The 21,748-nt window shown below is 29.0% G+C and overlaps 2 protein-coding genes across 2 annotated transcripts; one reads left to right on the top strand and one right to left on the bottom strand.

The window, feature by feature from the left end:
• Positions 1–10,457: 10,457 nt before the first annotated feature.
• LOC105123976 (thiosulfate/3-mercaptopyruvate sulfurtransferase 1, mitochondrial) lies at positions 10,458–17,111 on the top strand. The gene is given in 13 exon segments (XM_011023782.1): positions 10,458–10,540; positions 10,543–10,574; positions 11,224–11,412; positions 11,987–12,046; positions 12,271–12,333; positions 12,629–12,753; positions 12,843–13,005; positions 13,340–13,399; positions 15,136–15,194; positions 15,764–15,845; positions 15,954–16,017; positions 16,449–16,516; positions 16,732–17,111. Coding segments are annotated over 13 exon segments (1,116 nt in total). The 5' UTR covers positions 10,458–10,476; the 3' UTR covers positions 16,819–17,111.
• Positions 17,112–18,640: 1,529 nt separating this feature from the next.
• Positions 18,641–21,515, bottom strand: LOC105123974 (transcription factor bHLH25-like). The gene is made up of 5 exons (XM_011023780.1): positions 21,446–21,515; positions 20,930–21,013; positions 20,347–20,817; positions 19,450–19,827; positions 18,641–18,942 (listed from the first exon to the last, which is right to left on the bottom strand). Exons 2-5 carry the CDS (start codon positions 20,966–20,968, stop codon positions 18,871–18,873), a joined length of 960 nt encoding a protein of 319 aa, XP_011022082.1. The 5' UTR covers positions 20,969–21,013; positions 21,446–21,515; the 3' UTR covers positions 18,641–18,870.
• Between the last annotated feature and the right edge of the window lie 233 nt (positions 21,516–21,748).

The raw sequence follows: 21,748 nt of genomic DNA, 5'->3' as shown, positions 1-21,748 counted from the left end.
GCAAGCCTAAGACTAAAAAATATTGACATAAGTAAAATATAAAGATAATACAATACTTTATTTAGTAAAAATAACTAATGGCTCATAGTTTCGCCCATGCATTCACAGAGGTTGGATGAGCAAATATTGTTGCTTCAAGTATAAGATCTTTAAGTCCTATCCTTTTTAAATCCCATCCTTTTTTGATATTAATATCATTAAAACTATACAATGACTTATATTTTCTCTTAAGTCCCATCTTTTTTAATATTAATAACATTAGAACTGTACAATGACTTACATTTTCTTTTATATAACTTTTCGATATCAACTTATTTACTTGTTTTTGAAGTTTCTTTGTCTTCTAAAAGTTATTTCTATAGGCTGGACAATTAGATATTACTGCTCCAAATACAAAATTAATTTGATATTCAATTCTCTTAATAGATAGCAACCTACTAGGCACCTCGTCAGAAAAATATTTTTATAATCCTACAATAAAAAAAAAACAAACAAACATGAGAAATATAAGAATGAATTTTATATGTGTTAAAATATGTCTCATTATATATAAATAAACTCATAAGCATGTCAGAAAATTAAGGATTTTTAATATTTTTTTATTTAAAAATAACATGATTCTTTATTTTATTTTTTACAAATTATCATCTTTTAGCGCCCTTTTTTTTCTTTACCTTAGCTGAATATTTTCTCTTAGTGCTCTTATTATTTTCACTCTTCCTCATATCTTCATATGGTTGTTATGAACTTTTAGCTTTGTCTTTTTTTTTAGTCTCGATTGGTCTTTATAAACTTGTCTGGGTGGCAATGACAGAAGTGTGGATATCTTTCCATCCTTTTCAAGAAAATATTTATTCTTAAACCTATTATGCTTGGCCTTTTTATCAAATTATGAAGTATACCCAACAATAAATACATAACACATATAGGAACCACATCACACATAATCTCATTATTATATTTTCCAACTATAAAAGAAATTAAAACTTGTTTAGTAACTCTTACTTCACCATGTTAATTCAACTATTAAAGTCTATAAGATCTTTCATGTTTAATAACGTTCATACTTAATTTTTTAACGAGTTTAGTACCAACAACATTGATATAACTCTTATTATTAATATTCAAACCATTTACCTTATTACTTATATGATATCTAATATAGAAGATGTTCTCCTCTTTTCTTTTTGTTTTTGCTCTACGTCATCCTTTTTTATCTGAATATTAAGTGATCTCCTAATCACCAAAACATCTTCATTAATTGTATAAACATCACTATAATCCTCAAATGGTGGTGTCTCATCTTTTTTTTAATATGTCACTTTCAAATTCAATCTTTCTATGTTCTCTCAAAACCATAATCATTTTGTTTGGACACTATAAAGTTATGTGTCCATTACTCAAACACCTAAAACATTTAATAAATCATGGTTATGATTAGTTTTTTTTTTTTACTTTAGACAATAGTGGCCAAATCTTTATTTATAACTTTAGGTAGTTTGGTTTTGTTTCCACTGTATTTACCTTTAAAGGGGAAATCACCTCTCTTTTATAATCCATCCTCTAGCCTAAGAAAGAACCTGATTTACCTCATTAGTGTATTCTGACCTATCTCTTTAACCACCTCTTTATTTTAGTAGTCATATGAACCATATCTTCTATCTCAACCACATTAGTTATCTCTCTATTCAAACCATTCAAAAACCTTGACATTGTAGTATCTTCATCCTCCATAATATTAACTCTAATTTTTGCATTCTCCATCTTTTTTATAGTAATCCTTCACACTTTTAAACCATTGAGCCAAACTCTGTAATCTCTAAAATACTTTTCTATAATAATATCTAGGAACAAACTCTTTCTCATAATTGCTTTCATCTCATACTAATTCTCTATAGGTCTCTCCTTTTTCCTTCTCCTACCTTAAATAATCTAATCCCACTAATTAATAGCATGGTCAATAAACTCAATAACAACAAGTTTTACTTTCTTTTTATCAAAGTAATGATGACAATCAAAGATTAACTCTACCTTGTTATTCCATTTCAATTATGTTTTTAGATCGTTTTTTCCTCAAAAAGCTAACACTCAATCTCAAAATTTTGAGTTTTTTAAGGAACTAATTCACAATAAATAAAAAAAACTAACAACTTAATAATGCAATCCCAAATAACATATAGACTCAATTAAAACAATACAAAGACAAAACAAAGGCATGAAAATAGAAAAAATAATAAAATAAGACTTAAATAACCCAAACAAAGAAAAGATACCATTTTTTGTTAATTCTATAATAAGTAAGAGCAGTTCAACAAAGAACTAAAATATAAGAAACCTCTCACAATCACACAACATAAGGTGCAACAATCAATATATAATCCAACTTAAAAAATAATATCTTAATACTTATACTACAAATAAAGTAAATCCCTGATGACTTAATGAGTTAACATCAATCTAAATTAAAAAAAGGCCCAAAATATCTCACATAAGGCCTAAAATATGAATAATAATTCTAAAAATAATACAAAGTTGTTACACACTATGAATAAAAATAAAATTAATTTTTGAAAAAAACCCTTTTTTAAAAAGGACCCTTGACTAAATAAGATGTAGTGCAGCCCTTTAGGACCCAAAATAAATAAGGAAATAGCTATTCTTTAACCTCTTATGTTTCCATACAATGTTTGTTTACATTTTGTAGGATATTTTATTAAGTATATAATTAGCAATTATAATTATCTTCCTTATAAGTTCTATGGCGCTTTTAAACTTATTAATGCAACATTCATTATTTATTTTAGTGTTTGATTTTTATATTTTGCAATGTCATTTTTTTGAAGTGAATGAGGAGAAATAGTTTGGTGGATAATACTATTTTGAAAATAAGACTACCTAAAAAATGCTTCATATTCTCCATCTTTATTATTTTCTATTTTCTATTAAGTTAATTTTTTACTTAAATCTTATAATGGTTAGACATTTCAAAAGCCTTACTTTTGTTTCTAAAAAAATAGGTATTAGATATCCTTGTGTAATCATCTTTAAAATTATTATAATACTTTTTTTCATTTTATAGTTTGCATAAACTTTAAATCATTAATATCCATGTGGTTTAAATCTAGACATTCACTACTTCTTTCAATTCTTTAAAAATATATGATTTTATAAATTTTAATTCTACACAAACCTCACACTTATGATTTTTTTTTATCAAGAACTTACCTAGTAATAAATTAAGATAAATTAACCTTTATATAGAATTGTAATTCATATATCTTAACATGTCATATCACATATCACAAGACTCCAGCAAGTAAAAAGAAGAGGCATTATTGTTATTATTCATCTCATCCTTAGTTATAGTACTAGTTATTATATTCATTTTCAATAGGTCTTAACTAAAATAACCCTTTTCTATAAATATTTTATTTTTAGAGACTATAAATTTATCACTCTTAAAGATCATTTTAAATTTATTTTTACTTAACAATGAGCTAGGCACTAAGTTATTTCGAATATCAATAATATATAGTATATTATAAAAGGTAATAAGCTTTTTAAAAGTTATTTTTAGTATGATCTTTTCAACTCCTAGTACTTTAAAGGTTGATGAGTTTTTCATATTCAAGTTATCAGTATCCATTTCTTTGTAAGTGGAAAACATTTTTTACTTGGCATATATATCTTGTATACCAATACTAACTAATCACTACTCGATATACAAAACAGCATTGGCTTGAGTAATTCATTTCCTAAAGTTTCTTTATTGGCCCCTGTTTCTACTATCCCTAGCTTGGTATCTATCCTTATTATAAAAATATTTGTTTTGGAGACCATGGTGAAGAAGTTGACCTTCTTTTTTATAACTTATTATCTTTTTTTATCCTTGATCTTAAAATGATGTCTTCAACTTTTGTTTCCATATGTTTATGTTTAAGGTAGTTTATGAAGTCTTTCCAAGATAGTGATATTTTTTCAATAATAGCAATCACTTGAAAGGATTTACTCGGAATCATGCCTTCATTATAAATATCATGCAAGATGAGTTGAAACTATTAAACTTGGCTAATTAGGATTCTTGAGTCAACCATATTGATATCTAGAAATTTATTGAATATAAACTTTTTTCATACCAACATCATATAAGATGAGTTGAAATTGTTATGAAACTTGGAAACTATGGAATTGCTTCCTTTCCTAGATAGGTTTGCGATGTGTATGCCAAGATCCTTAAAATCTTTTATGATGTAATGAAAGATCCTAATTAGAGGCAAGTTTTAAAGGAAAACCTTCTTTTTTTTTTGCTTTGGCTCAAGGTATTTTATGGGTATTTGGTTGGCTAGAAATCTTCTAATTTTCTATGATGAGTTGTTAGATTAGAACTCAACTTTTTAGTTAATCATACATCGCCTAGCTCTATGGTTAAAGTCTACTAAAAGGAATTTTTCATACACCAGCCTAGATTTGTTTCAAAGTTTAGAATGTTTGTTAAACTGGACAAACTAGTTAGGTTTTTATCTTTTTTGCCTTTCTTTTCTTAACTTTTGGACAAACTAGTTGTATCTTCTTCTTTTTTTTCTCTTTTCTATGTTCATATTTGTATTTTCGTGCTATCTTATCTTCTTTGAAACTAGCCTTTTTCTATATTTATCTTAGTCAATTATAAAAAAAAAAATCACATCTTTCATATTCAGAACCAAGGTTTTCATCTCTTTCCTTCCTTGCTTTTGTTTGTTAGTGATGTTTTCAAGGATGATATATGTTTCTTGATTGATTCACATGATTTTATGACAAAAGCTTCTTATTGCATCCATGATTTTTGAAACCATAGGCACAAATATATCTTATTGTTTTTGTAACTCACCAAAGGTTGCTTTTAAAGTAATACAATTTGTTAAAGTCTCAACATTTTTGAAAGGTTAACTTGCAAACCTATACTAGAAAAAATGAATCTTACATGATGTGATATCTCTTTTTCCCATATTGATTAGAATGGTTGAACATGTATTGCATTTAAAAGCACTCTAATATATAGATCTTATGCACCTATAAGTTGTTGATCCAAAATCTCTGGGATTATAAGTTATGATAATGCTTACAGGGTTAAGTGGCCTATAGGCAAATGCAATGTCATGAGTTTTTAACAATTCTATGGAAACTTTCTAGTGAGGGTATGATTTATAAGTGCCCGGTCAAAAATTTATAATTTTATTATATAATAGAAATAAATCTGGTAATGAAGAAAATAAAAAAGGTGGAATATAATTGAAATAAAATTCAAATATTTAAATTTGACATTATAAGTAGGGAAAGACAAAGTTCGCTACTAATTAAAAACATAAAAGATAAATTTGAAACTAAAAAAGGACATTGTGATATTTTGATCAAAAAAAGATAAAGCTTCTCATAGAAGCCATAACCCATTTGTTATGGTAAAGGAGAGAGAGGAAGATTAGCTAAAACAAAGTTTTCAAAATTAGAGAGAAAACTTATGAAATTAAGGTGTTTCGATGTGGATATTTGAAACGAAAACAAAAAAATAAAGGGGAAAGATAAGAGTAGTTATACTAAGTGAAACTATGTTGATGATGAATGTCATATTATGATATAACATGTGTAAGAAGGGTTTGGGTTAAATAGGTTGAACTACTATAGAAAAAAGGTATGTTTATATGCAAAATATGGCCAATATGGCCAAAATTGAGTACTTTAATGTTAATTGATATGTTCGAATGCATGGTTATACATTATTATGTGGATAAATGAATATACATTAAGTAAATGGTAGGTTCTAATTTTTATAAATGATAAGAACATTTGAAAAGTGTGGATAAGTATTGAATCTTATGAATTTAGCTTGTTTTCTTGATTTGTAAACATATATTAAATAGGAACCAAGACATGATTTCTAGGTTGATTTGATATGTTCATGATGGTTTGAAAATCATGTTGACACACGGAAGAGCACTAAGATAACATACTAATAGAGTAGATCGTACATACATTATAGATAGGTGTTTAACACCTAGCATTAATTTTAAATTTAATGATTATAATTATTTTAGTTTTTTTATTTTTAAACAAATCATTCTAGGATAAATGAAAATAGAAAATAATGTTAATATTAATATTAATAGTAAAAGATTAAAAAAAAATATTTGACATCATTGTTTGAAGACCAAATATATTAACATCATCATTTGATGACCAGGATGAATTTTTCAATTTGTCATAAGGTGGGGACTATTAGTATCGATGTTACTGATAATTAGGTTTGATTTAGTTGATAATCTCAATTAATAGGTTAAATTTTTAAAAAAAATAGTGTTATTGATGATCAAGATTGATTTAGCTATTGGCATTAATTGATAAGTTAAAATTCTTAAAGGAATATAAATAAGGAAATACATATTGATGAGTTACTTATCTATTAAGTAATTGTCTTTAAGGTTGTATATTTATACTAGTGTGTATTTGATTTTAAGATCTTTATCATCCAAATAGATCCAAATAGGAGCAATAATTTGTTTATTTTGTATTTATTCCATACTTAGGTAATGAACATGTAAATATGCTATGTTTTAAAATTCTTCTTTTTTGTCATGTAAAGTATAATTTATGATAAATTTATTATGTATTTTAGATAACTATATTTTGTTGGGTATGTAAATTCAACTTATTAGTTGATTAGTAATTAAGTTTTGAAAAATAAAATATATGATTGAATGTCTTAATCATTATCAATAACACGTATTATATATATTGATGTTTTGTCAACACTAATTTTTCATTCAAATTCAATAGCCATAATAGTTTTTATTTTATAATTAAGAGTTGAAAAGTAAGCATTATAATCACAAACCTCAACTATATTAAATACAAAACTACTTATATCCACATGATCCCTTAATAATAATTATTTCTAGATAACAATGTCATTAGGATAACCTTTATCATTGTCAAATTAATATATATATATATATATATTACTCATTGCTTAGTTAGAATTGCTTTAATATCCTCCAACAAATTTAATGACAAATTATCCTTAATAAAATACTTTTTTAATATAAAAAAGTTTGTATTTTTAAAAACTTTGCTATCTAAATATACAAAAACAAATTTAGATATCCAATTACAAATAGAAAATCAAATATGAAAAATTACAAATGTGTATAAAAAAACAAAACTCAATTTTTTAATGGATTTTAGAGAGTGGAATTAAGAGATTACCCTGAAATTAAGCTTATAGTTACTAATAAAAAGATAAATCTCATTAGAATTGACAATATTGTACTTTTTTATTGTAATTGCATTATTATTTATATCATTTAATATGCATTTTATATGTCCTGGATTAAACCTTATTAATTTTTTAATTATTAAAATCACCCATGACTTGTTATCAATAGGAGATATAGTTTTGCTATTTTTTTCTCCTTTGTTTGAAAAAGAAAAGGAAAGCTCAATTTTAAACTTTAAAGTGTTTAAATTTTAAAATCATTAATAAAATGAAACTCAATAGAAAATCACAAAAATTATTAAAAATAAACCCTTAAAAGATTAAATTCGTTGTCAAATCATAAGATTCAAGTAAAATATTTACAAATTAATTAGTAAAAGGTAAGGTAAATTAAATCAAGAATTACATAATCTTGACTAGTTTCTTCGTAGTGAAAATTCTCCTTTTTATCTCTCTCCCTTTTACATCTCTCTTGTAACCTCTTTTTATTAATCTTTTAAAATTGGAACAAATGAAACTCATGCCAACTGAGGCTACTCGCTCCTCCTTTCCTTTTGTTTTTTGCTTTTAGTCTTGTAAAAGGGTCAAATTCTCTCTTTTTTTTCTCATTTTATTTCTTTTTAAGGTTATAATGGTTCCTCTCATATTCTTTTTTTTTTTCTCTTGTGTTTTTTTATCTTTTTTTTTAATAATCTCTCCTCACCCGTCTCTTGTTTTTCTTAGGTTGGGAAAAAAAAAAGAAGGAGAAGGTAGAGCATGGAAAAACCAAAAACATCTTTTAAAAACCATTTAACCATCCAAAAGCCTAGGTAAAAATGTAATTATATTATTTAAATTCACAATGTTATGAGTTTATAACCACGCTAATTTCGCCACACCATTTAGGACTAGCTTGTTTATGAAATTAGACCTTTTTTATTTATTTTTTTTATTTTTTTTATCTATTAAATTTAATTTTTATTTTTTAGTATTAAAAAAATCAAAATATTAATAAGTTATTTTTCATATAATTTTTATGGTATAATCAAACACCTGAAATAATTTTCTAATTTATTTTTTATGATACTACTAAAAATTAAAAAGTAATTCACTTTTAAGAAATCTAATTCACATAGAAAGTAAAAATCACTTTCTAACAAAAAATAAATTTTTAACAAATAATCAGGGCTTAGTTTTTTATTAATTATTAATAATAATAATTAGCTTAATCAAGTGTATAAAACATTAATATTATATAAAACTTCAAATGTTATGAGTAAAATAATACGCATATATACCATTCACCCTACTCTCTAGTATTTTATTGTGTACTCACTAGTTAATTTTTTTTATGACATAACCAAATATTAGAAATTATTTTATAAAACTCTATATCATTTTTCATGGCATAACAAAATAGTTGAAATTATTTTTTAACTTAATTTTTATTATATTACCAAACATTATAAAATAATCCACTTTTTAGGGAATCTTTTTTCCATAAAAACTACTTTCTAAAAATAAATTATTTTTCAGTAAATAATCAAGGCCTAGTTTTTTTTAATTAATTGATATAATAATAATAATAATAATTAGCTTCATCAAGTACATAGAACATTAACATTATACAAAACTCTAAATGTTATGGGTAAAGGAGTGTGCACGCATGTACTATTCACCCTCTCACATTTTTGTGGACTCATTGTATAATATTTTTTATCTTAGTTCTCAAATGTTTTTTGTATGATTGCATTATTTTTTGCCTAAATTAAAGGATAATTAAATCAAATTTGTTGACTAATGATAAAATTTAAAAAAAAAAAAGGATAAAAGTATGAGAGATGGCTTCAAATTTCTAACAAAAAAATTATTTCATCTTCAAACTTTAAAGATTATGTTTATTTAGTACCTTAATATTTTTGCAACTCTTTTTTAGTATAAAAGTTCTTTTTGTTTTTTTAATCTCTAATTTAGAAGAGAGAAAAAAAGAGAGATGACTAGATTCTAGAAGTGGAAAGAGAAAATTAACACTAACACCAATTTTAATCATCAAAATAGCTGATCTTAATGTCCTTGAAATTACATAAAAGTCATATCAAAGCTTGAGAAGGTTTTTAATTTTCAAGTTGAGTTTGGGTTTTTATGTGTTTTTTGTTTTTTTGTTTTTAATCAAGGTATTTAAATTCTTTTTCAGGTGTTTAGGTAAAAAATATATTTTTGGATCAAAAACATATAGACCCTATATTTTTGGCTGAAATAGTGACTAAAATTTAGAGAAAACTAGACAACATGTCGTATCGATTTTTTTTTAAAATGAGATTAGGGCATAAACCTCAATTTCATTTTAATAAAAAAAATCTAGCAATACTTGATTATTGTTTTTGTAATTTTTTCTTTTCTAAAAAAATCATGCTTCTTTTTATTTGTCTTTTTTAAATAATTTGTTATTTTATATTTAAATTAATACTATTTTTCTCTAATTTTTTATATTTTGAATTTAGCCTTTTTTTAATAGTTGTTGGTTTCTTAATTATTTTATATATATTTAATTTTTGAAGAGATTATTCTAATTTATTTATAATATTTTATGTTTTATATAATTAAAATTTATTTAAAAAATATTTGCCTTTTAATATGATTTCTAGCAAGTAAAACCTTATGATATGTTTTTTTATTTTATTCAATAAATTTTATGTGTATTTATTTCTACTATTATTTAATTAAATAAAAAATATTTTAATTAATAAATTCATTAAATAAAATAGAGTAAATAACTCGTATTATGAAATTATATATCTTAATTTATATTTATCTCTTCACTTTTTTAGATATGTATGTAATTATTATTAATTATTTTATTTATTTATTTATTTATTTATTAATATATATGATTCTTAATTTATTTAATTAGATATGTTTATAAAATTTTTAATTTATACTTAATATTTTTATATAAAAATATATATTGAAAAAGCTTGTATGCGTTTTTTTATAAAAAATGGAAAACACTATTTTTTAGCTTTATTATCTTTATAAAATCTGAATATCCATAAAAGGAGCTTCAAATACATAATTTTGAATAACGTAGCGATTATTTTTGCATTGATATTCTGTATAAAAAAACATAAAAATAATAATTTTAAATTAATTTTTTAATATTTTTATATTATTTTAGTATATTAATCTTAAAAATAAATAAATAAAAATTATTTTAATATATTTTTAACGGTTGTCAGAAACGTTTTCTAAAAATGGCATCAACTATTGTCACAAACAATCTATGGGGTAATCGTTTGATTCGCTCCTCTGTCTCTTTATTTCCCCACAAATCTTTATTTCTCTCTTCACTGTAAGTGACCATCTGTTGTTTATGCATCTGAGTTTTGCTTAATTCTTTGATTCTTTATCTGGGTGTCTGTTCCTCCTCCTCCTCCTCCTCCTCTCCTCCTCCTTTCCTTTTTTTTTCTGCTTTGACTTGAAGGTCTTGTGTTTGAATTGTTGATTTACTCTAGCTAATGGGGCCTCAATTTAATGATGAGAAGTAGGCTTTTTGAACCTTATGTTTGGTTTGGACAAAGTGTGTGACTTTATTGTGATAATTAGTTTGAATTACTTGTGTTGATTTTTATTGGTGAATCAAGTTGGGAAAACTTCAATCCATGTTCTTGAATATATGTATTGATTTTAAGTTTAAAGTGTGCTAAAGTTCAAGCACTGGCATCAACTATAGTTGTATAATTCTTTTAGTTTTCTAAACACCGTATTTTTTTGACAATTTGTCTGCTTCGTAAAAGTTTAAATGAATTGATGAACTCTGCTTCGTTATTGTCATGGGATTCTTTTCCAATTAGGTGTTTTCTGTTATTTAATTGTTTGTGCACTTAGTAAAAGTATTTAGCTTGATATATTTTGTTTCTTGTATTTGCTTTGTTGCTCATTACTTCGAACATGTTGGCTCAGCTTTGATTTGTGTTTCTTTTGTTTCACTTTACTTTCAGGGGAGACTATTTCATCCAAGAGCTGACCCCTTTCATGCATCATACCAGACATCTCAGTGGATTCCTCGTGTTACGGCTTCATCAGTAGTTGGGACAAGACCTAATTTCTCGACACAATCCTTATCCATGAATGAACCAGTTGTTTCTGTTGACTGGCTCCATGCGAACCTTAGGGAGCCTAACCTGAAGGTACCTGCTATTTCCTTTCTATAGAATGGCTTCTGATCAAACTTTCAAGAAGTAGGTCGTGTATTTCCATTTCAACAGAAGAATTATTTTCTCATTTCAATTGCTCTTGCTTATGTAAGAGCACTTCTTTCAGCCAAAAAGTTGTGCGGACTTGTATTTTATGCCTCAGGTAATATTATTTGTTTTGTGGAAGGAGTGCCAAAAAATAGTCTGCTGTCTTCTCTTTTTGAGATCTTATGGTTAAAACTCCAAAGTTTTGCTAAATCAGCAAACAGTTGTTGCGGCTATTTTCCGAAGAAGAATAAAAGCACTTTATGAGCTTACTTCATTGTTCTTAAGTTTTTGTAGATAGGAATTACTCCTTGGATTCCTGGATCAATAAATTTGCGTACTTGTCAAAAGAAAATGCACCTTTCATCTGGTTATGCGATATTGCAAATTGATACAGTTATCAGTCTGTGGTTTCATGATGGAATGTTTCTATGGTTGTCCAATTCATATGAAATTGTTTTAATTTGATATTTTACATCCTAAACATGGCCCTCATCATTCTGTCATGCATTGCTATCCGCAGGTTTTGGATGCATCCTGGTACATGCCTGATGAGCAGAGGAATCCAATTCAAGAATATCAGGTGTGATGAGTATGATTTAGTTTTAAATTTGTTTTGATTTGACCTTTTCATTGAAAATCTTGGATGGTTAATTTTAGATTAAAATTTCTTAACAATATTTTTGATGTTGCACTGAAAATGCACCTGTAATCTTCTTTCAGCCTTTATTATAGTAATAATGTTTCTAAATTATTCTCCTTAATTTGTGATTCACCATGGTCTTCTAAAATTTTCTGCTCACACAGGCTGCTCACATTCCTGGTGCCTGTTTTTTTGATGTAGATGGAATAGTAGATCGAACTACAAATGTAAGATTCTTTCCCTGTATTATTTGTTACAGATATTTATAGGTTTGAGCCTAAAATTGCTAATGCCTTTTTTTCATTTCTTCTTTTACCCATTTTCTTTTGGAATCATCTTTACGAATGCATTGTATTATGTCCATATACAAGAACTACTCGCTTTATAGACCATCATACTGGAATCAACCACTTTACAACTGAAGGATTCTATGATATCCCACGGTTTATTATTTTAATTATCGATTGTACCTTTTCCATTTTATCCCTTTCCTTATAATGTAAGGACAATGACTTGTATCAGTTGCCACACATGTTGCCATCGGAGGAAGCTTTTGCAGCTGCAGCTTCTTCTCTTGGTATTGAGAATAAAGATGGAATAGTTGTTTATGATGGGAAGGGGATCTTTAGTGCTGCTCGTGTTTGGTGGTAAGTTGTGGGACTGATAATATACTCTTTATTAGAATCTATGCTTATGGTTATTTGTTTGTTCTTACATACTTTGTTAAAATGGGAAGGATGTTTCTAGTCTTTGGGCATAGTAAAGTCTGGGTGTTAGATGGAGGTCTTCCAAGATGGCGTGCTTCAGGGTATGATGTTGAATCTAGTGCTTCTAGTGATGCTATTTTGAAAACTAGTGCTGCTAGTGAGGCAATAGAGAAAGTATATCAAGGCCAGACAGTAAGTTCATTTCTCACTTATATCCATGTGTGCACATGAATTATCTTTGTAATAAATAATATTGTGCTAAAACCTTCAGTGAACAAGGTATATTCAAATTGCTGCATAGCTTTGACATCCCTTTATTTTGGCTTTTCTTAGCCAGAAAACTGGGATTATTGAGATATTCTGTAACAAACAAACATGAATAGAGATAAATGTGTCAGCATTCATGACTATATGCTTGCTATGTCCTTTGTAGTCTACCTGTAATTTAGAATTGATAGTATATATACTATCTTCTAATTTTCAGTCATATTACAACCAGTTCCAAATCATGTTGTTTATATGGCAGGTAGGACCATTCACATTTCAAGCAAAGTTTCAGCCATGTCTTGTCTGGACACTTGAGCAGGTTAGTTGCTCTTTTCAGCTGTTGTGTTCCAGCAGTGTTGTCAAAGGTTAAAGGTGCTAAAATGCACCAATTATGTAAAATGCCTGAGGTTGTAGGCGCTCGCCTGAATGAACCAAGACAATATGCTATAGATTAAAAAAACTATTTGTAATATTATATTATATTATATTATCTAAAATATAAATCTTCCCAATTAAGATTAGATCATTAGAAAATCAAAAGAAAATATGAAATACTATAAGAGTCACATAAAGATATATTTTTCACTCTGAAAACAAAATAAGATAATTTAAAGTAGTAAGTAGCCAAATAGATTAAAAAGAAAACTTAAATATTATCATCATTATTCATTAATCTTCAAAAACATCTTCACCAATGCTTTCCTGTTATGCACTTGTTTTGCTGTTCTCTAACTCTGTTCAATGCAAAGTATGGCAGTTGTTTTTCTTCAATTGTCCTTCCTTGAATGTATGTCTCTCACTTTAATGATTTTTTATTCTTTTTTTTTACTCTAATGTTTTTTTTTTTAAATACCCCTAAGTTGTTTCATGTGGTAAATTGAAAAATGGACAAATAGGTCAAAACATAAATAAGTTAAAAAAAGAAAAATCTAACATAAGAAGTATTTTAATCAGGCGCTCACTTTAAAGCTTGGCATCCTCTCACGAGGTGCTTGCCTAGGGAGCGCTTCATTGAAATTCATTGCTTGAGGCTAATAAAGGTGCTTGGCTTTGACTCGCCAGGAGTGCATAGGCTAGAGCCTCTTGACAACAGTGCATTCCAATGACAAAACTACGTTCTTTTAATCTCTTAAAGGTGGCCTTATATGCAATGAGTGTGCATTTTATGTAAATGGTTGGCTATAATCACGTATCTATGGCATTGATAATTTGACTTAACATCCACACTTGAGTGCTGAACCAAAGTCTTAGAGTGATTGCTATTTGTTTTAGTTTTGTAGGCACATCTGAGAATGCCTTGGATAAAACTTATTTCATGCTTGGCTTGTGGACAAAATTGATCGATGACCTTCTAATGTAAATAGGGAGTCAGCTTTCAGTCATTGATGATGATAACAATTAATGGTATTCCTAGTGTAATATGTTTTTTTCTTTCAGATAGCAGTAAATGATTGACATAAATTTTCCAGTTCACTTAAATTTTGTTGTTAGCTTTAAAAATTCACTCACTATCTGTTTTAAGTTTCATGTAAAAGTTCTTAAATTTGGGTTTCAAAATCAACCAGTTGATAGCTAAATTGTCTTAAGAAGAAAATAATGAGCTTGAATTTGATGTAATGTACCATGAATCATTCTGACCAAATACTGGTAACATGATCACCTGAGGCATTGCTCCTGAATTTGTTGTGGCTTATATAGGATTTGTTTGGTTTATGCATATTTAGGAATCAAACAATGAATGATGTGCTAACATGTAGTCGCCATTTGTCTGCAGTAATATAGACATGTATTAGCTTGACATCAGGAATAAAAAATCATAATGGGATTCCCTTGGATAAGTTTTGACATGCATTCTTCCATTCCTTCAAGTAGAAGGTTGACAAATATGTGCATATTTAAGCTGCATGTCTTATTTGATGTGACTCTTTATATGCTTTTAGTTTCAGTAATTGTCTAGCATGTCAGCGATCCTCAAAACGGGTTATCTGCTTCACTTATATCACGCATTATATGGTTTAATCTGCACTATATTCTTTCTCTGGGATGTTTTTTTAGGTTAAACAAAATATTGAAGACAAGACTCATCAACACATAGATGCACGTTCAAAGGGCAGGTAATCATAGTGATGTGCTTTAATTGTATTAATGATGTAATGGGATTGCAATGTCATCTTAGTAGGATAATTATGCTTAGTCTTTGTAGTGCTATATGACTTCCCTTTGTGTGATATTGAATGAATGTATTTGAGGTTAGCGATTTTCTTAGTTAACAGATCGGTGGAAAGTATAGAAAGCAAAAAATCATTAGTTTTAATTAATTAACACAAAAGTGTACGATAAGGTTTCTTGCAGGATTCTAAGTGCCATCTTGTTAGTTAGCAGGATGTCAATTTTCTTACACATTAAGCTCTGTTATATAATTGGATCTGGTGATTCATTTCAGTTTATGTAGTCGAACAGCCATCAAAACCATCATACTCTTTACAAGTCTCACCTATTCAGACGCCCCCTTCCGTTGAATCTGCTAACTTTGTTCTAATCATCATCTAACTAAATTTGACCAAGTTTATGTTCTCTACTTCTACTCAAAACATCAAGATATATTCAACTCTTCTTATCAGTGTGATCCAGGACTGTGTATTGAAGACATTAATGCGATCAAGGATATATGCTCTTCTTGCAGGTTTGATGGTACTGCACCAGAACCTCGAAAGGGAATAAAAAGTGGGCATGTGCCTGGCAGCAAGTGCATTCCATTTCCGCAGGTTTAGATTGACTTTCCAGTGCTGCTAATCTAATGATTATTTTTTGAAGCTCACTGGTGGTTCTCTATGTTTCCCCTTTTCTTCATTAGTGTGTTTGTTTTTCTGCAGATGTTAGGTGCTTCACAGACACTCTTACCAGCAGATGAACTTAAAAAACGGTTTGATCAAGAAGGTAAGAACCTTGATCTGTTCCAGGTTTATATTTCTCAGTGCAGGCCTTAAAGCATCAATTCCACAAACGATAACCATAAATGTTTCAATTGCTTTACATAACATTTAGATGGAATCCTTATCTCAGAATTTGTAACAGGTTATGTTTGGTCTCATGCATGCTCCTTTTTTTGTTATATTCCTCTTTTTCTGCAAGAAATGAATGGTTCTTGTTAGGTTTTAGGAGAAACATGATCGAAGAAAAGAAAACATAATTGTTTTTGTTATATGATTTTTGCCCATATAATTGGGATGTAATGAAGAAATACAATTTACTTGTCACCATTTGAGCTTTGCTAGCTGCTCATCATCTTTCATTATTTGCTAACTAGATTATATACTTTTGGTATCTGCTCAAGCTGTAGTGGATCTGACGCCTGTATTTTTATACAGGCATCTCTCTGGAAAGCCCTGTTGTTGCTTCATGCGGGACTGGTGTAACTGCTTGTGTTCTTGTTCTGGTATTTATTCTTCTCTTCCCAAGTATGACTGATACATCTTGGCATACTTCATGAAGTTCTTTTTCACTTTGTTATGTCAGAATAATTCTTCGTAATGAGTTGGGTACCATGAAGCTTAGATGCTATATTCTTAGTTTTTCAGTCCAGGGTAAAATGATTGTCTAAAAAACTGATCTTGTTGAAGAGCTAATGACTCCGGCTTTTATGTTTTAAAGGGTCTCCATCGACTTGGAAAGCCGGATGTTGTGGTCTATGATGGATCTTGGACCGAATGGGCAGACCGAGGGTGCTACTCCTGTTGACACTTGTTCATAAATCATATTAATGTGATGCACACAGGAGCTTGGCAGCATGCATGCCACGAAGTTTGCCTGGTTGAATACTCAGACGGGGGTAAAATAAAGGGTTGGATATCAGATTACATGCTCTCTTTTTTCCCGTCAATTTGTATGTGTTATTTTGCATTTTCATGCTCCGAAAACATGGGCCAAAAAATGAGAAAAGAAACAGAATAAGAAAAGGCTTTTGACGGATAAATTGAATATAACGTTGTCATTCACCATACATTGAGTGAATGACGACACCATTTCTTTTATGATGGCTTTTCCTTTACCGGTGCCTTTACCTTTAGGCTGTCTCCGGTGACTGCGAGCAATGACCGGATCTTTTCAAAGATTTGGAAGAAGCCGATAGCCAGATGTTTAAGACGTCCTTTCGTTTCGTGTCTTTGGACGTAAATATTCAGGCAGTGTATGTATTTGCAGTTGGATTGTGTTTTTCTTTTTTTAGTAAATTTTGGGTTTTTTTTTGTGTTTTTCAACCCTTTTAAAAATAAATTTTAAAAAATAAAAAATATTATTTTATAAAACTTGTGATTCAGTTTACTCAATCTGAAGCACTTAATCACGAAGCTTAGAATTCAATGAATATCAAATAATAAAGTTTCAAAAAAAAATCAATCATAAAAAAAATTCAAAAGAAAAAATATTAATTAAAAAAGAAAAATAATATTTTTTCAAAAAAAAAATAAGAGGGTGAGTAATATTGAATTAAAAGATTAAATTGAAAAACAATTCAAAAAAAATTAATGAAGAAATTTTAAAAAGAATAATGATTAAATTTTTATAAATATAAAAATTAAAAATTTTGATTAGAGAATGAAATTGAGAATAATTGAAAGTTTATAAAAAAAAGGTAGAAAAAAAAAAAGATAAGGATTAAATTTAAAAAAAACAAAAAAAAATAGATTTAAAAATGTAATTTTTTAAGAAAATTACAAATTAAAAAAACGATGACTAATCCTCGAATATGCCCATCTAGGACTCCTCTAAGATTTGAATTTCGAGAGAGGAGAGCGGAAAGAGGGCCCACAAGTTTTTAACTTTAATTACATTATCAGCAATAATAAGGTACAACTCCTCAATCAACCATTCAAAAAAAAAAAAACTATATAGCTAATTAGATTAATTATGTCAGCTTTCATAACAAGATTAAACATTAAAAATTAATTCACATAATTGAACTGAATTACTCTAGCTAATTCATTTGTTAGTAACTTATTCCAATCAAAAAATTCTTAATGATAACATTAGTAAATTCAACGGTAGAATAGATGATTTGTCATGAATCCCAATGCATAATTAAATCAACTAAAATCATTCTTGTTATTTATACAGGATATATTAAAATAATATTTTTTTATTTTTTAAAAATTATTTTTAATATTAATTTATTAAAATTATCTGAAAAAATAAAAAAAATATTAAAAAATTATATTTTTAAAAAATATTTTTAAAATATAAAAACAAACAGATTTCAAGAATAACATTATATATTTCTAATTTGAATTTACAATTTTATTTTTCTATAAATTTACTAAAATTTAATGGAATAAAAAACATCACCATTTCTCCAGAATATCTTATTAATCTGTAGAATGTCTTATCTACTAATTTATTCAAATATAAACAGAGCATCAAACATCGGCATGATCTCTAGAATATCTTAAAAAACACATCACCACCACCTTTAGTGCCCTGAGATTTCTTGCCCCTTGTACATGTTCATCGAAAAAGAAGAAGGGACAAAAGAGGCATACTTGATTTGAACAGCCATAAAAAAACCTTCAAAAAAGGAAGGACTATATATCTATGTAGTAGCAGGTTCCATATTTAGCATGTGGGTAATTAAACGTGGTCAACCACGAAAAGAAAAATATTGAAACCCACGGCAAAAAATGGATTCCTCGGTCCCAACGACAACCACATGGTGTGATTTTGGTCTTGAAGGTGGCCATTATTTCCCCGAGGAGATCTTGAGAAATGAAGAATAAAATATACCAGCATGGCACATGATCAGCCCTGCAGGAGAGCCCGTCGTAGATTTTTCACAAGATCCTTCAATGTCATGGAGAAATCAACGTCCATCTGCAAGAGGGATGAAGGGCCTGGTGAAATTCGGATATATGATGATCTAATTATAAAAACTCTGTTTATTATGATAAAAAAAAAAAAGTTATCTCAATTCTGGATTTAGAATGATTTTATATCATTACTCTATGATTTTCAAACTTAACAAGGTATACTATTTCCAGAAAACTGTATTAGAATTTTCTATCAGCTTAATTGTTTCTTTCACCGCATTATAGCGCACAGTGTTCTATTGAAAAATAGGATGGTTTAAAATTTAATTAATTTATTGCGAAAATTAATACAGAGAAAGAGGTCGTAACATGTGAAAAAAACTACTCGGAAATCAGATAGGAAATGACGGTGCAAGTGACACACTCACGTACAAAAAAAAAAACATGTAAACAAAATTGAAACACTCAGCTTAAGAGCTAATTACTCTCTTCGATGAGATCAAGAAAGATGTCTTATTATAGTGACTAACAGAAGAAAAGACATCATACGTGATTCAGATTCTTGACGTACCTGAGCAACAATAGTTACATCAAGGGTGTAGTTTCCGAAGGGCATGACTACGCTGTTGATCACTTTCAGGTGAAGCTTTTCCATTTCGGTCAGTATTTTCGTTAGGCATCCTTTCTGATTCTCACAAAGGATCCTGATGAGGACATCCTCATCTGAAACTGTTATTTCGATTTCAGGAAGTGGGTAGTCGCGGCAGCCACCTGCAGGGTTTTCATCGGTTGAAGATGAAGAATCATCAGCAATACAAACCATAGACTTCTTGACAAAAACAGCTGATTCCATGGTTTTCTTGGCAGCTTGTTCCTCGAGTGTCTTCACACGTTCTTGAAGATATTTCAGGTACTTAATTGCGTCTCCAAGAACAGATGCCTTGTCCATCTGTCAATAGCCAATCGAACATTGGTAAGCAAAACACCATGTCCAGAAAAAAGATTGTCCACATTTCTACATCATAAGGGAAATTTTATAGAATAAATTATTTTAACAGTTTCACTAGAAAATCAAAGAGACTTGATATAAATTATTCTTTTGGTTTGTATCAGTTGATCAGTTTTTCAATATGGTATCTTTGAATCCTATCCCACCCAATTCTAAGGGTGACACCAACAGTCTAAGCTTTTGTATGGAGTGATCTCTGAAAAATTTTATAGTTTTCATATCTACAGTCCATCAAGTGGATTATGAGAAGATTAATTAATTACCATAAGTAGAAAATATCATAGCTTGAATCCCATATTGAAGCTTGCAAGAAAAACATTAAGAATCCCATGATTCAGCTTACGAACGAAAGAGAAATTAAGCGAGCAATAACAAGTTATATTTACGCATATGATGTACACTGAAGACGTGTAAATAAAAACCTGATTCCTTCTACTCGAATAGGAATTTTGCTGGTACCTTCTTTAGGCCGGGAACAACAGCTGAAAGTGCTATGAATCTCTGGCTGAGCTTTTCCCGGCGATTTCGTTCCTCTATTGCATGTGAAGGAGACTTGCTCGTTGTGGCAATCTTTTTGGTACCGGCTTTCCTAAAATATGTCGCACCATCTTCGTAATTTGTACTTCCAAAGTACTGCAGAGAAGATGCTGGGGGAGGGCTAGAATTATCAAAAGATATAACGTGAGACGAGGAAGAAGGAGGAGCCTGTTGAGAATTTTTTGGCTGTTTTGCTGGCCTCTGATCAATGCTGACTTGAGAGGAAATAGAGGATGCACAGGTAAAGTTTTGCGGGGCTTGATGATTGAAAGTTTGGTCATTCATTGAAAAACACTTTGAAGGAAAAGTCTGAAAATTGAACTCATCAATAGAGTAATCTAGAGGGTTCGTATCGTATCGAACATGGCCAAAAGCTGAATATTCCTCCATTCCCTGTGAGAAAAGAAAAGGGCCAGATATCTCTAAAAATTAGCAATCCCGTATTACAATCTCCATAACAGAAATACATTCTTCATTAATTCTATATTGCAAATAGACCAATTACCATTTCATCAGATAACCATGCTGCTGGTGAGGTTTCCATTAAGCAACTTTGGTACTGTTTCCTTAAAGATTGACAGCAAGAACCCTGAAAGGATTAGAAAGGCATAAATTTCGTGAGTTGTACAGTATTTTCTTATAAGAGTACGGGAGAAACAGAAGAAAAGAAAATAAAAGGGCATAAACTCTCTGGGTTAGCTAGCGAAGCGATAAAACAAGCAGAAGAAGAAAAGACACTGAACCCATGTCTGAAACAAGCAGAAGAAGAAAAGACACTGAACTGAACCCATGTCTTTTTTTATTTTGAAGAATACATAAACGAATAAGGAAAAAAATCTGAACTGTGAAGTACTGTACTCCATGAAAGTAAAGGGGCAAGAATCATGTAACCTAAAAGCAAAAAGTTTCCATTTCTTCCCAAGCACTGATGTTTAGCCAGAGAAAAATCAGTGATTATAACATATATAAGATATCTCGAAGAAAATTGCAATTGCAAATTTTAGAGAGGAAGACTAAAGACCTGAAGAGGCTTTTCCCTTTCCAAACAGGCCAGATGGAGGAAAAAAATCCAGTCAGTTTTATAACAGGGAGAGGAAACGGCAGAAAGGAGCTTCCATTACGCGTTTCTTATTAAAATAGCGGTACTTGCACGTGCTAAAATGATCGGTAGTACTGTTCATAAGTTGACATCACTTCTATGTTAGCGATGATGGGTTTCATCTCTTGTCTTTGCTTATTCAGGCTGTCGTTTTATTTGCTTTACTGATTCCTATGTTGATGATGAGATATTGACTGTCATGATTATAACTGCGTATGTATATTT

Source organism: Populus euphratica, unplaced genomic scaffold, assembly GCF_000495115.2.
Source record: "Populus euphratica unplaced genomic scaffold, PopEup_1.0 scaffold12.1, whole genome shotgun sequence".
Taxonomy (NCBI): domain Eukaryota; kingdom Viridiplantae; phylum Streptophyta; class Magnoliopsida; order Malpighiales; family Salicaceae; genus Populus; species Populus euphratica.
The sequence above is the reverse complement of the archived record's forward strand: the minus strand, read 5'-3'. Positions and strand labels throughout refer to the sequence as shown.

What these genes read in the sequence shown, in the direction of transcription:
- LOC105123974 (XM_011023780.1), bottom strand. Translation starts at nt 20,968, where the DNA reads ATGGAAACCTCACCAGCAGCATGGTTATCTGATGAAATG. An exon ending in CATGGTTATCTGATGAAATG is followed by an intron (nt 20,818 to 20,929) that starts GTAATTGGTCTA and finishes CTTTTCTCACAG; the next exon opens with GGAATGGAGGAATATTCAGC. An exon ending in ATGTAACTATTGTTGCTCAG is followed by an intron (nt 18,943 to 19,449) that starts GTACGTCAAGAA and finishes TCCCTCTTGCAG; the next exon opens with ATGGACGTTGATTTCTCCAT.